Source organism: Osmerus mordax, chromosome 6 (genome assembly GCF_038355195.1).
Source record: "Osmerus mordax isolate fOsmMor3 chromosome 6, fOsmMor3.pri, whole genome shotgun sequence".
NCBI lineage: Eukaryota > Metazoa > Chordata > Actinopteri > Osmeriformes > Osmeridae > Osmerus > Osmerus mordax.
The window spans coordinates 14,531,209-14,547,813 of NC_090055.1; the positions used below are offsets into that span (position 1 = coordinate 14,531,209).

Below are 16,605 nucleotides of genomic sequence, written 5' to 3' on the forward strand. Positions count from 1 at the left end.
ATTTTCTGGGGGTGTGGCAAGCTTATCCAGCTACACTTACGTTAGCCTGCTCTGGAGCAGGTTAGTGCTAATTGATATGTTACTATGGTGATTTATCGAAAGTTGCTTCCACGAACCAAAAAGAGGGGCGTTTTTTATCTTAGCCTGAAAATTAGCTCGCTAAACCGCTAAGCGAGCTACGACGAATACCCCCCAGCTCGACCTTTGCCTGTAAACAGTGATTCTGACTGTCAGAGACCTTTAAATAGCCTGACTTACTGAAATTGGCAAAACTAGCCTGGCTAACGTAGGTCGCTTTCTCAGGGCATATGACGAATGAAACAGGATCGCCTTGAAAAATCAGATATACTGGCTATCTTTAGCAGGCCCTTGTCTACAAAAAGCAGTCCTCCCTGACATTTTTGGAGTAGAATTGAGTGAAATACAAAATTGTTTACACACTGCCAGCCGAGCCTGACTCTGAGGCTAACGTCAAAACAATGTACCCCCGGGACGCAGTATCACCCCATTTGCAAGTCCACAAAACACAAAAATAATCGGAGCATCTGGCTAAAAGCACAATTCCCACATCTCCTAAAGGCTTCCCTCCTCGACCTTTTTCGTGTCGACATAACTGTAAAATGGTGAACTTATGAACATGACGCGACGAAAGCATGGCTGCCGCCTAAGACCGCATAGGCTTATTACAAAGACTTTCACACCCCCAAATCAAAATTATTACCCGACAGGTCTGTGGGGAATTGCTTTTTCTCCTAAAGGCTGCTCTCCTTAACCTTTTTGATGAAAAATTCGCCGAGATGCAAAATGACTCACTAATTAAAAACACAGAGGAAAAAAGCTATAGCTACAGTAGCTACTTTTCGAGTTCGGTTTTCCATCACTTCAGAATCATGATCTAAAAGGTCTAAAAGTGCTAAAACCTTCACCATAATTCAAGAGTAGTGTACTTTCACAAACCCAATCATTAATTCTAGCTTAAAATGTGTAAAAATAGGACTTACCGAAAGTGGCTGCCTCCAACACGGCTATCACGCGACTCCAGTTGAAAACAACAATGGCCGCCGAAAAATAATTTATATTCGTAACGGCGAGCTGCGATTGGAAGCGAAATGAAACAGGGGCTAAAAAACGAGGGTGGGGGCTTGGTCAGCACACAATTTCAAGAAAGCATGCGTGTGTCAAGGGAAGGCTGAGTGTGTGAGAATTTGGAGCACGCGAGGGGAGCAATTAGCCAAGCATGCATGTTTCAAATATTCACTAAAAATCTACTTTTCATCTTACAGTCAACTTTTTCTGAGATTTGTGTACTAAACATTCTCAAGAGTCTTCATGAACTTGTGATTGTATCAGAGTATCAGTTTTGCACCGGCGAATGTGTAAAGCATTATTTAAGCGTTAGAAATAAATTAGATTTCCTTTATTTCAATCATTTTTGAAGATATTAATTTGCCTTCTCACATGGTAACATGATGTAGTGTCTTCCACGTGACACACCAAGTTTGGTGTTGATATTTCAAAGATTTGCTGAGATTTGATCCAACATCCTGTTTGGTTGCTTTGTTGACGATTTTGATTGGCTGTACCGGACAAATGGTTTTGAAATTCAAAAATCTGCTGAGGAATTCAGTGAGGGTTGCTCTGACGATGATACCTGCCAATTCTGGGGAAGATTGGACAACAATTGTAGGAGAAGTAACGAAAAAACGTGTTTCCTAAATCTTTATTGTACAAAAAAATCCAATATGGCGGCCGTTATAGGTTATTGAGGCTTTTTTGTTCCTCATAAGAAATAAGGCATATCTAATGAATTTCAGAATTTTGGGACAAATGGGATGCGAATGGCATCACTTTTTAAATGGACAATTGGGGCTTGGCCGTAGCGCCACCTATGGTTAATGGTGCGTCATTTGTGGTGTGGTAGTTACTCCTGGCCTATACTATCAATGTTTCAGGATTTTGAGAACTTTTTCTAAAATGCATTACCATCAAGATCCACAAGGGCCTTCACTTCAAGCCAAGGAATGAGTGGGGGCTTGGTCAGCCCACAATTGCCTGAAATGTTGTGTATGCGTCTCGCCAAGCCGCGCGTGTGTCAAGGGAATGGCTGAGTGTGTGAGAATGTGGAGCACGCGCGCGCTGAAGAGCAGGGGAGACATTTCATTGGAAATTTCGTTAGCAATTAGCCAAGCATGCATGTTTCAAATATTCACCACAAATCGACTTTTCATGTTACAGTCAACCTTTCCTCAGATTTGTGTACTAAACATTCTCAAGAGTCTTCATATGAACTTGTGATTGAATCAAAGTATCAGTTTTTGACCGGCGGATGTGTAAAGCATTATTTTAGCGTTAGCGATAAATTCGATTTGCTTTATATCAACCATTTTTGGAGATATGAAATAGCCTTTGCACATGGTAACATGTAGTGTCTTCCTTGTGACATACCAAGTTTGGTGTTGATATCTCAAAGATTTGCTGAGATTTACCAAACGTCCTGTTTGGTTGCTTTGTTGCCGATTTTGATTGGCTGTGCCGGACAAACGGTTTAGAAAATCAAAACGCCATGGGATAACTTTTGTGAGGCTTGGTCTGAAGATCATCTCTGGTCATTTTGAAGAAGATATGATAAAAATTGTAGGAGGAGTATGCTTTCAAAGGTTTTTGATACAACCGGAATTAGCGGAAAATCTATAAAACCGGAAATTGACGTCTTGATCCAGGGAATGCAATAGTACCTCATTTTTGCAAATCAGTCATACGGTTCAAAAGTTGCGTGTGTAAACACAAGTCCAACTTTGACCCATTGGTGGCGCTAGAGTGGTCTGATGGGATACATGAAACTTGGTGTAGGTATAGAAGGAACTGTCCTTAATGAGTGTGCCAAATTTAACAAAAAGTTATCCATGGGTTCTAGGGGCTGCCATTGACACTTAGATCTCAAGATGCCGGCTATCTGGTGGTTCCCAAAGTTAAGAAAAAGACAGCTGGAGGTAGGGCGTTCTCATATAGAGCACCTCTTCTCTGGAACAAATTACCCGTCTCAAATAAGGAGTCTGATACTGTTTCGACATTTAAAATTAGGTTAAAAACGTTATTGTTTAGTCAATTCTACGACTGTTAAAGGTAAGTATGTTACTAGTTGGAGGCAATGGGGGACGGGTTGCTTCCATCCTTATTCTATAAGTATAACTTATTTTTGAGTTCTCTTCCCCTGGAACAGATTTCATGTTCCAAATGGGGGGGGGCTGTCGCTGTCTTGGTGTGTGGGGTTGCATCAAATTCCCCTTTTTTGCTCTGTTAAATTGCTGCACCAGTCCACACTTGACCGGTGGGGATCTCATTCTATTATGACTGTAACTGTTATCTGCTCCTGGCATCCTCTAATCCCTGCTCTCCTCTCTCTGTCCCCCCCCACACACATCCCTTGTGGTGTGGGGGTTTGAGTTGTCAGCACCTGCCTGGTCGTCGGTCAGCCAACGCTGGACCTGGTCGCGAGTCTCCCGGTCCTGTCCTACATCTATAAAGTTGAACAATGGATTTTGGTGTTTTAAAAACCCACCGACACTGTATGACTATGTTTAGCCTGTGTTCTGCTCCTCTCTCTCACCAACCGTCTCTGGAGGAGGGGATCCCTCTCTGAATTGCTCCTCCCAAGGTTTCTTCCATTTTTCTCCTGTTGAGAGTTTTTTGGGAGTTTTTCCTTGTCTTCCTTGAGGGTTTAGGTTGGTTGAGGGGCAGTTCTATGGGCATATGTGAAGCCCTCTGTGACATGCTTGCGTGTAAAAAGGGCTATACAAATAAATTTGATTTGATTTGATTGACTCCCATGGAACTAGAATAATAATAATAAAACTAACAATAACAATAGGTTTCCTCCTTACGGAGGAATCCTAATTATAAGAAAAGGTAGAAACCCTTATGGTGGCTTCGCCGCTTCGCGGCTTGGCCACCAATTATAAGAAAAGGTAGAAACCCTTAAGGTGGCTTTGCCGCTTTGCGGCTTGGCCACCAATTATAAGAAAAGGTAGAAACCCTTAAGGTGGCTTTCCCGCTCTTGCGGCTTGGCCACCAATTATAAGAAAAGGTAGAAACACTTAAGTGGCTGCGCCGCTTCGCTGCTTGGCCCCTAATAACTAGAGAGGGTACAATTTCTGGGGAAATTGTAGGGTGTGCTTGCTTGCGTCAGTTGCACAGGGGTCCATTTTTTATGACATTTTTACAACTGATATTTCTGTATATTTTATATAAAAATGCATACTTATTATTTATAAAGATTACATAGATTTAAAAGCATTTTTTTTTTTGCTGCTCATTTACAACTCAAAATACGAGTGAAATGTAGAATGAAATAGATGTCTTCTCATTTCCCCTGCAAGAGCCTCATAGCTGAATCAAAACGAATAAATTTGGCAGACCATCCAAAAACGGACCCCTGTGCAACCGACGCAAGCAAGCACACCCTACAATTTCCCCAGAAATTGTACCCTCTCTAGTTGGGTGTGCTTTGCCTTCGGCAAGGGCACAACCTTTGTTCTCTCACATATATATATATATATTTTTTTTTTTTTTCGCCCCCCTAAGGATCAGTCAATATTTGGACTACATATACAACGGCGGTGTCAAAAGGTTCGTCTTGTTAGCGATTGCGTTGGTTGTATTTTTATTTACGTTCCGTTGCATGGTTTAAGTAGAAATTGCGTTTTTGTCGTGAAAAGTGAAGCTAACGGTGGCTAATTTGCTAGCCACAGTCACTGACGTTACTAACGTCACGAAAACACGCGTGACTACCTGTAGCAGAACATTCGTTTCGCATCTGTTAACTTGGGGGATAGCTAGGCTAACTATAGCTTTACTGCAAGGCAGCTGCAGAAACGCCACAAGCAAAGAGGCCAGGGTGATAACTATTTACTCATTTTACTTTGTGATGTGAAACACAATTATGAAATGTAATGTACAATATTAGCTGATATTACTAAGGAAGTAGGCCTACATCTACTTTCGGAAACGGTAGTCTACTATTTCACTGAAGCATTAGCATGACATTAGCCTCTGTTGCCCGGGCAACACATACCACAGTGGTCTATGATGCATCTGTTTTCAATCGTTAAAATAAACATTCCTCACAAATACATTTGTTTTCTTTGTAGGATTTACTATGATATTACATTACAAGTAAACGATTTGTTGGTGAAATTATCATTACCTGTGGTTTCAAACCAGTGTTGCTCACTGCAACGCTGTAGCCTACGCAAGACACACGACAAAAACATCTAACTTACACAGCTGTTTAGGAAGTCAAACGGCGACAGAACATGTTCGGCACTCCCTTTACTTAAATCAAAAGTCTTTCAATAGGTGAAACTATCTGACTACTAACCTGAACTTCATTGCCACAGCCTAAACTTTGTCAATCTGTTCATGAAAATAATTAATTTCAGCCTAAACCGTACAACGGAACGTTTAATCGAATTCAACCAACTTAATCGCTACCAAGACAAACACAGCAGTAGTCTAGTACTGTACTGAAGTAGTAGAATTTACCGGGGCAGCTTCTCCACACAGGGCTATATCGCATTTTGCGTTGTTACTGACAATGATCGCTACCAGTGAGCTTCTTATGAATGAGCGATTTTCCACTAAATAAATGTCAAGCTCATTTACGTTTTTGGGGGCATTTTTCAGTTAGCAGATGGTAATGTTTGAATCGCGATTCCATCTTCTACTGCCGGTAACGTCGTAGAATAATCTTCAAAGGGGGTTCTTTATTAATGAATGAATGCAATATGAGTAGGCTAAATGCCTGAAAATATCACGAGAAGGGAAAAATTAAAAGGACGTTTAAGTCATAGAGATTAGGTCATTTTTTACACCGGTCTGCCAAATTTATTTGTTGATTCAGCTATGAGGCTGCCTCTTGCAGGGGAAATGAGAAGACGTCATATTTCATTCTAAACTTAACTCGTATTTTGAGTTGTAAATGAGCAGCAAAAAAAAGATGCTTTTAAATCTATGTAATCTTTATAAATAATAAGTAGGCCCTATGCATTTTTATATAAAATATACAGAAATATTAGTTGTAAAAATGTCATTAAAAAACTGACCCCTGTGCAACCGACGCAAGCAAGCACACCCTACAATTTCCCCAGAAATTGTACCCTCTCTAGTTGGGTGTGCTCAAGCCTTCTTTGCCCCCCTAAAACTCAGTCAATATTTGGCCTACATAGACAACGTAGGTGTCAAAAGTTTTGTCTTGGTAGCGATTGAGTTGCTTCTATTGGAATTTACGTTCTGTTGCATGGTTTAGGCTTAAGTTAAGTTTTTGTGGCGAAAAGTGAAGCTAACGGTGGCTAATTTGCTAGCCACAGTCACTGAAGTTACTAACGTCACTGCGTCACTAACGTCACGAAAACACGCGTGACTACCTTTGCCAGAACATTCGTTTCGCATCTGTTAACTTGGGGGATAGCTAGGCTAACTATAGCTTTACTACAAGGCAGCTGAAGGAACGCCACAAGAAAAGAGGCCAGGGTGATAACTATTTACTCATTTTACTTTGTGATGTGTAATGTATAATATAAGCTGATATTATTAAGGAAGTACATCTACTTTCGGAAACAGTAGTCTACTATTTCACTGAAGTATTAGCATCATGACATTAGCCTGTGTTGCCCGGGCAACACATACTACAGTGGTCTATAATGTAGCGTTATCTGTTTTCAATCGTTAAAATAAACATTCCTCACATATACATTTTCGTTGTAGGATTTATTCTGACATTAGTAAACGATTTGTTGGTGAAATTACCATTACCTGTGGTTTCAAACCAGTGTAGCTCACTGCAACGCTGTAGCTTACGCGAGACACACTACAAAAACATCTACACTACACAGCTGTTTAGGAAGTCAAACGGCGACAGAACATGTTCGGCACTTACTATCTACTAACCTGAACTTCATTGCCACAGCCTAAACGTTGTCAATCTGTTCATGAAAATAATTAATTTCAGCATAAACCGTACAACGGAACGTTAAATCCAATTCAACCAACGCAATCGCTACCAAGACGAACACAGCAGTAGTCTAGTACTGTACCGTAGTAGTAAAATTTACCGGGGCAGCTTTTCAACACAGGGCTATATCGCATTTTGCGTTGTTACTGACAATGATCGCTACCAGTGAGCTTTTTATGAATGAGCGATTTTCCACTAAATAAATGTCAAGCTTATTTACGTTTTGGGGGGCATATTTTCAGTTAGCAGATGGTACTGTTTGAATCGCGATTCCATCTTCTACTACCGGGTAACGTCGTAGAATAATCGTCAAAGGGAGTTCTTTATTAATGAATGAATGCAATGAGTAGGCTAAATGCCTGAAAATATCATGAGAAGGGAAAAACTTAAAATGACGTTTAAGCCATAGAGATTAGGTCAATTTTTACAACGGTCTGCCAAATGTATTCGTTTTGATTCAACGTTGAGGCTGCCTCTTGCAGGGGAAATGAGAAGACATCATATTTCATTCTACACTTCACTCGTATTTTCAGTTGTAAATCAGCAGCAAAAAAAATGCTTTTAAATCTATGTAATCTTTATAAATAATAAGTATGCATTTTTATATAAAATATACATAAATATCAGTTGTAAAAATGTCATTCAAAAACGGACCCCTGTGCAACCGACGCAAGCAAGCACACCCTACAATTTTCCCAGAAATTGTACCCTCTCTAGTTAGGATTCCTCCGTAAGGAGGAAACCTATTGTTATTGTTAGTTTTATTATTATTATTCTAGTTCCATGGGAGTCAATGGCAGCCCCTAGAACCCTTGGATAACTTTTTGTGAAATTTGGCGCACTCATTAAGGACAGTTCCTTCTATACCTACACCAAGTTTCATGTATCCCATTAGACCACTCTAGCGCCACCAATGGGTCAAAGTTGGACTTGTGTTTACACACGCAACTTTTGAACCGTTTTCAAAAATGAGGTACCATTGGATTCCCTGGATCAAGACGAGTTCAGATGACGTCAATTTCCGGTTATATAGACTTTCCGCTATTTCCGGTTGTATCAAAAACCTTTGAAAGCCTACTCCTCCTACAATTTTTGTCATATCTTCTTCAAAATGACCATAGATGATCTTCAGACCAAGCCGCACAAAAGTTATCCCATGGCGTTTTGATTTTCTAAACCGTTTGTCCGGCACAGCCAATCAAAATCAGCAAAAAAGCAATCAAACAGGAAGTTGGGTCAAATCTCAGCAAATCTTTGAGATATCAACACGTAACTTGGTATGTCACAAGGAAGACACAACAACATGTTACCATGTGCAAAGGCTATTTCATATCTCCAAAAATGGTTGATATAAAGCAAATCGAATTTATCGCTAACGCTAAAATAATGATTTACACATCCGCCGGTCAAAAACTGATACTTTGATTCAATCACAAGTTCATATGAAGACTCTTGAGGATGTTTAGTACACAAATCTGAGGAAAAGTTGACTGTAACATGAAAAGTCGATTTGTGGTGAATATTTGAAACATGCATGCTTGGCTAATTGCTAACGAAATTTCCAATGAAATGTCTCCCCTGCTCCTCAGCGCGCGCGCTCCACATTCTCACACACTCAGCCTTTCCCTTGACACACGCGCAAGCTTGGCGAGACGCATACACAACATTTCAGGCAATTGTGGGCTGACCAAGCCCCCACTCATTGCTTGGTCTTTAGCAAAGGCCCATGTGGATCTTGATGGTATTGCATTTCCGATTTTGTATGCAATGGTAAAAAGTTCTCAAAATCCTGAAACATTGATAGTATAGGCCAAGAGTAACTACCACACCACAAATGGCCCAATATCACCCATAAGTGACGCTACAGGCCACGCCCTGATACACAAAGATACAAGGCTTTCTGGAATGGGTAGGCTCACCAAGCCCCCTCCCTTCACTCCTTGGCTTGAAATAAAAGCCCATGTGGATCTTGATGGTATTTCATTTCAGATTTGGTATCCCATTGGTAAGTCTACAGCATGGATGTTTCTATACAGTGACAATTTGTGAAGAATATAAATTTTTCAATGGTTCATAATGTTTTGGAGGAATCCGCCATTGCTGCTTGCAGCTATATTTATTATTATTATACATCTGCCATGGGAGTGAGTCTATGGCAGCCCCTAGAACCACATGGTCAGAAGTTGTGAAATTATTACTTGAAACCTGTCCCCTCATTACTTGAGGGGACAGGTTTCATGTCTCCCATTCCAACCCTCTAGCGCCACCAATGGGTCAAAGTTGAAGGTGTGTTTACACACGTTACCTTTGAACCATATGCCGCATTTTCCAAAATGAGGTATCATTGGATTCCCTGGATCAAGACAAGTTCAACGCACTCTATGACGTCATACCCAGTCATATAGATCCTCCGCCATTTTGAATGTTAACAAAAAGCGTTTTTTCGCTACTCTTCCTACAATTCTTGACGAATCTTCTTCAAAATTGCCACAGATGATCTTCAGACCAAGCCTCACAAAAGTTATCCCCTGGAGCTTTGATTTTCACAACCGTTTGTTAGTTACAGACAATCAAATTCAGCAACTGATCCGGAAAAAGGGAAGTGAGGTCATATCTTAGTGAATCTTTGATGCATTGACTCCAAACTTGGTGTATGGATTCATGACCCTGTTATTAAGAGGTCCGAAAAAGGTAGGGTCATTTGAGCTCTAGGGGGCGCTACAATAGGCAAAATTGTGTTTTGACCAATAACTGTTGATTTGTTTCTTGTATTTCCATGTCTGACGCATGTTAATGCGTGATACCAGACGAATTGATGAGGCTGCCATTTTGAATGAATGAATAAAACGTTTTTTCCCTACTCCTACACAATGTATCCAATATTCACCAGATTTGGCACAGATTATCTTCATACCACAATCACCTTGACATGTCAAAATAGGACTGAATTACAGCTGTTTAAACTTGGGCCAAATCGGACAACCGCTTGCCACAGGAAAAACTGCTTATATTTTTACCCAGTAATTGAACTGTGATTTGCAGCACTGAGAATCGCTCACAAGGATAAGTTGGTCTCCTGGCAACAGCAACGTCGGAGGTTTGAATCCAGCCAAAGCCGACGAGCTTGTCATGTCTCTGATTCTCTGTTTAGCGAGACTGTAAGCCACTGCAAAGGAAGCCAGGTACACCGCAGTCGCTAGTTACCTGTAGTCAAGCTACAAGCTATAGTCAATGCAATCCTCACACAAACTATCAAAATGATTTTAGATTTTCAAAACCGTTTGTCCGGTACAGCCAATCGAAATCGGCAGCAGAGCCGCCAAACAGAAAGTTGTCTCGTATCTCAGCAAATCTTTGATGGATTCACGCCAAACTTGCTGCATGTACTCGGAACACTCTTCTGAGGATGTCGAAAGTTTCTTCTGGGTCATCTGACCTGCTTGGCCACCTCATTGCTGCTTGCAGCTATATTTGGAAAAATAACTTTCAAACGTTAACAATAAAATAACATTATTTAACAGATAATCTTTCTAAATACTTAGCTCTCTTAGTACTCTCCGAGAAAGGGTATGGGAAAGGTGAAGTACAAAGGGTGTTTTCTCGTAGATCCGAAAAACCGCGGCTTACATGTAAAAACCGAGCCGTGGTTTATTTGTTGAACACATTTTGCGGTTCGGTTTTGCACCCCTAGTATGTGTGTATATATATATATATATATATATATTTTTTTTTTTTTTTTTTTTTTATTTTATAAGAGACCACTGCACCTTTTTTCTTTCTTTTCCCAAAAGTTGAGAAGGATACTTTTGAGTGAGGAACAGAAGGGTTCAATTTAAGAGGCAACTCAAAACTTTCCTCATCTAATTATTTGGAAAGGAAAGAAAAAGGTGCAGTGGTCTACATTTTTTTCCAGAGCTGTATATTCTGTTCTTCTTCCATCCCCTGTTTCATGTTAAAGATTTTTTTGAAAGGTTCCATTTCATTTTCCAAGATAGCAGAGAGATGGTGGGTGTAGTGTTCTTTTCTGCATTCTGCAGATGTCCCCTGTGTATAGGGGCAGACTCCTGACTCCCTCACAGGGCTCTATGCTTGACTTGCTCTTCATCACAGTATGAAATGTTCAGAAGACGGGGAGCTAGCTAAACTCCTCGCCCTCTCATCTCTGCCGCCTCAGAAAAAGAACATGTCCCAGATTTCCACAAGAGAGGCCCCTGATGGGGATGGGATGAGGGAAACGAAGACTTGAGACATTTCTCTGCTAATACTTATGCAAAGATGGTATGACACTTCTACAGTACATCCAAGGAAGTATCATTGTTAATTAATAATAATGTGAGGGAGCATACTGTTCATACGAATCCCGCCACACATGATTGGTTTAACTGGCTTCTTTATGGACCTGGATGTTCCGTGTCAGTTGTAATGGGAAGTTATCAGTTGAGGTTGCTGGCTTCACGACAATTGTTCTTTGTTGCATTGTGTTTTACGATTGCTCTGTGGGGAGGGACTTGAAGGAGCAATGCCTGAGCAGCAGTCTTGTTTAATCTGTTCTCTCTCTCCCCCCCCCCCCCCTTTAGGTGACACTGCAGGAATCTGTGGGGACCCAGGCACCCCAGTCCATGCCAGCAGAGAAGCAGGCAATTTCAAGCTGCGCAGTAAAGTGCGCTTCATCTGTGTGTCGGGCCACACGCTGTACGGCTCAGCTGAGAGGATCTGCTTTCCCAATGGGACCTGGTCAGGAAGACAGCCCTTCTGCAAACGTGAGGGCAATCCATAAGCGTGTGTCAGCTGGCATAATTTCAGTAGGGCTGAAAGGTTGCAGACAATTCAAGCATGACAATGAACCTCTAAGACCATCCTCTCCTCTCCGCACGTACACATACTGTATAATGCTATACATGATGGATATGCACAATTTGCATCCAATACAGTACCGACATTCCACTGCACATTCCAGTACATTTCATGAGCCTGCCATCATTACTGTCCAGATTGCCTTAAAAATGTGTTTATCTAAAGCCAAATTACATTTTCTTTGTGGATTTTTTTATATTGACTTGTAAGACTTCTCCCTTTAAGATGCATACAGCTCTGGAAAAAATTGAGAGACCACTGCACCAGTGGCGGAATCAGACTTTTATATATGGGGTGGTAAAGGGGTGGCCAAGGCTACTTTAGGGGGTCCAGAGACCTTGACTGAAAATGTGTGTGTAACCTTAGCCTGGCATCTAATGAGTGTAAATTCTTTATATGATTTCTGATTAGAAGTAGAAATTATAATTCACTTAAGCCTGAGTTCTTCAGTGTGGCCCACTAGGGTTACTTTATTCCAATTCGACATTTTCTATGAATAGACTGTGTCTCTACCCCTGAATTGCAAATAATTTCTTTCTTACACACACTGTACTGTACCCACAAACTGGAGAGACTTTGGATCACTTTTTTCTATCCAGAGGTCTCTGTGTCATCCTTTGATAAATGTATTACATTAAAATAACTATTGGTGTATAATCACACAAGAAAATGCCACAGCCGTCAAAACAAGAACACTCATGAATCAACAACCAACATTTTAAAGGGAGGCTTAATCTGAAAAACAAAAACAAACACCTATTGTGACAAGTTGAAGCTAAATTTGGCATGTGACTGACTACCTAGTATGCTCTGACCTGGTGCTGGTAGACAGGGTCCTTGTGAAGTCGGACCACATTGACTCTGACTAGTCTCGGGTAGGGAGCTGCTCTGAGGTATTGGGGTGGTGCTAGGGCTGGGATCTATTTGCACAAGATCCTGTTTGCTCAGCTTTTTAAAGTCTGTTATCTCACCCTTTCTTTTCATGTTTGAAGTGAACCCTATGCAAAAATAACATGTAGGCCTACACATCCAAAATACCCACATTTGAGTCCAATCTCAATTTTACATATCCCCATTATTATAACTGTACAGTACCTTCAATCAATTACCAGCCTTTAAGTTATTAGATCATGGCTAGCCCTACTCTGAAATACGTATTTCAAACAGGCTTTACAATAGCAAACAGGGTATTTGCCAATGCCATCACTTTGAAAAGTGGACATTTGGGCGTGGCCTGTGGTGCCCCCTAAGGTCTGATGGAGGAATCCTAATAAACACTCATACACTACAGTACAACACTGCACTGTTATCTTCTCAGGTTGTGCTAAGCGCTAAACAACAACAGAAAAATGTCTCTTATCTGCTTCTGTTATGGAACCAAATTGCCAGAAGGCTATGCATCTGCACGTCAACTCAACGTTCATAAAATTTGTTCAGGAAGCCTTAACTCTTTAAAAATTACTTGAATATGATACTCTAGTCTTCTGGTGCTGTATCAGACACTGGCGTAGTGATTTATGACTGGTAAACTGTGGGAATATCCTCGATTTGAAAAATGCGCTGCAGGTGTCAAAAGCAATGCTTCTTTTAACAAGATGAATTAAATGTCAATCAGCATCCAATTTCTAGGGTTAGCAAATTCAGTTTTGCACCTGGGGTGGCCAGTCCGATATTGCGGGGTCAAGTGCCACTCCGGCCACCACTCTGACTCCGCAACTGCACTGCACCTTTTTCTTTCTTTTAAAAAAGGTTGAGAACCGTTCCTCACTTAAAATTGTACTTCTCAACAAACAAAAAATATTGAAAGAAAAAGGTGCAGTGGTCTCTAATTTTTTTCCAGAGCTGTATATTGCTTGAGTGTTTCAAACGGAAATGAAGTTAATCTCTGACATTCTTTTCTTTTTGGTTGGCTAACTCTCTCAGCCTAACAATGTCTACAGTGTCAGTTTTAATCTGACAGGCTGGTGCACTTTCAACCCTGGTCCTGCACTGGAGCTGATTTTAAGATTGTTAGCTCTCCAGTATCCCACCAGGGGGTGTTCACTCAAGCCATATGATTTTCTCTCTCAGCTTTTCCCCTCACTTTGATGAAAGCTTGTCATCTGTTAAGCTGAAACTTGTCATCCAAGTGTTTCCCATCTTTAGAAACTATGGGAATTTTGGCCCAGGATTTATTAGTGACCCCTGGGATTCTGTGTGCGTCTCCACTGATGGATGCGTTCTGTGGCCAATGACTTCCTACCTCTAGAATCATTTTCTAATTTTCCTGACAATTAAGTGATTGAGGGGGCAAGTCAGTTATACAGTCAGTAATGAAACATAATAGGAAAGAGGAAACTGTTGACAATTTCTCTTTTACAGAGAAATCTGTGTGTGGGAGTGTGTGTGTGCACGTGTGTTTTTAGACTTCTTTAACAAATGTTTTAAATGATCTTCTATTCCTCCATTCTGTTCTGTAGCAATGCAGTGTGAGAATCCAGGAACCCCTGCCCACAGTAGGATATTCCGAGTTGATGGCACAACCTTCTCCCACTCAATAGTCTACTCCTGTATGGACGGTTACCTCCTTTCAGGCCTGCCCACACGTCAATGTCTGGCCAATGGCACATGGTCTGGCACTGCCCCAAACTGTACCCGTAAGTGTTTCCTTCCTGCCAATAAAAACAGGCTGATTGGTGTGTGTAAAATGCAGACCAAAATCTGAAATGGCAGTCATGAATCTTCCATTGCTACAAGATGCTGAAACTGACAGAATAGGCTTTTATTTACCGCATCCTTGCAAGTTGAGGCTGCTGTAATTAAGAAGCATGTCAATCCATATTCAATTTGAACTCAAATAACTGTTAAACTTTTTTATTTGCACTTCTCCTTCTATATAGTAATTGAAGCAATGAAGAAATGTATGATCTGAACATTGCAATTTGGAAGTTAAATTAGTCTCCTCAGGAATTAAGAAACCCTCTAATAGAGAGGGTGGGCTACAGTAGCAGGAAGACAGAGGTAGAGAAGCAAAATGAGGAACAATAAAGATAGTTTGTGTTCAGATATGCAGAAGGCCTCTATGCAGCATGAATGGCTGTTTTTTTCAGGATGTTTCACCCCCTATTATCACACAGATGCTCGCAACTGCTTCACTTTAGATCTAACCAACCAGTCCAGGGACACAAATACTGGGGAATGCTTGGCTCATTATGCTTCCATTTAGAGAGCCTGCCATTTCATGGTTCATGAGTTATTGAGTTATTAAGTTAAAAGATCAAAGCCACACAGTCAAGGAGACAAAATGTTTGACAGAGCACTGGGAGTTTTGTTCAAACAGTTCTGTGATAGGGTTTGCTGAACACACCTATTGGCTGTGTTGATTTCTCAGCTCGGCATATTCCCCTTACCAATCTGCTGTTTAGAGTTTTTCTATGTGGCTGTATGTGTGTGTGTAGGGGAGAGGGGGCATTTGTTCAAATATAGTTTGGAAAACTGACATCACACACCTTAATGATACATTATGGTAACAATACACATAGCATTATCATAACCCATGTGAGCCACCCACCTAGGTGATACTCTGCTGCCAGTAGGCACTGAGTCCTTATCAGGCACCATGAGAAGAAGAGAGTGGTGGAGTGGGGGACCGGGAGCAGGGTTGTAGAACACCTCATCCATGATGAATGCGTAGCACCCAAGTGGGTGATGCCTGGCTGCCAAAATACACTAATGTAGTCACAAGGTAATGTAAGTGAAGAAATGAATGAGATGCAAGTATCCATTTGAGGTTGCTGATTAGACAGCCTCAAAAACTAAGAAGCTAGTTTGTAAATATCAGATGTAAGCTACTCTAGGACATGTCTGACTTGATACTGTTTCTCTACCTTAATATCATTTTAATAATCTTATGCTAGAAATAAGTATACTCTATTGTTTTCTTTTAATTTTGTCCATGTACCCATTTGTGTGTGTCACCTGAGCATAATTTGAACCCCCAACTTGAGCCTCAAAAGCAACACACTATTACTAACAGAACTCTCACTCTACACCCTTTTCCCACCCCCAACCCTTAACAGTAATCACCTGTGGCGATCCAGGTGTGCCTGGCAATGGAATCAGGTTTGGGGACGACTTTGATGTGGGGCATAACGTGACGTTCATGTGCCAGCCAGGGTTTGAGATGGAGGGATACTCTGGTTCCGGTTCTGTCACCCACACCTGTACCAACAACAGCACCTGGAGCTCCACCTTGCCTACCTGCAAAGGTAGAACAATGTTGATTGATGGAAAGAGAAACTCTTTTGAGCTTTTTGTCAGATTGACACAGTTACTCATCCAATTCTACCTTTGACATTTATGGACACAAATTTTTATCTTATAATTCAGCAAAGCAGATTGTCTCCCTGAGGGTTGTGACTTTCAACACAGTGGCATACAATGGCGTATTTTCTGTACACAGAAAGAAAGTATTTATACTTGGAGAGCATTCACTCAAAGTGCTTTTGTGAAACCCTAGGCTGTGCTGTACATAATGTGTGTGCAAAGTAAGAAGTAGTCTCTCATTTACTGTTTCACTTTACTTTTAATTGGCATTAACACCAAACTTAGCATGCACTGAAAGGGAGTCACCCTTATGAACTGTATATAGCAGCACAGTGACATACCCATAACCAACTCTAAAAGGTATAGGATGTGGTTGCTGGGTAACATTCCAGCTGCAATAAAAGAAAGGAGGAGAGTTCCATATGACATGAAGATGC

General features: G+C 41.0%; 1 protein-coding gene across 1 annotated transcript in view; it reads left to right on the top strand.

Moving 5' to 3' along the window:
* LOC136943733 (CUB and sushi domain-containing protein 3-like) overlaps positions 1–16,605 on the top strand; it is a 384,366-nt gene that overhangs the window by 324,739 nt on the left and 43,022 nt on the right. The window contains exons 57-59 of the mRNA XM_067237158.1: positions 11,587–11,769; positions 14,323–14,499; positions 15,922–16,110. Coding sequence (XP_067093259.1) covers positions 11,587–11,769; positions 14,323–14,499; positions 15,922–16,110 — 549 coding nt within the window. The remainder of the gene's footprint in view (positions 1–11,586; positions 11,770–14,322; positions 14,500–15,921; positions 16,111–16,605) is intronic.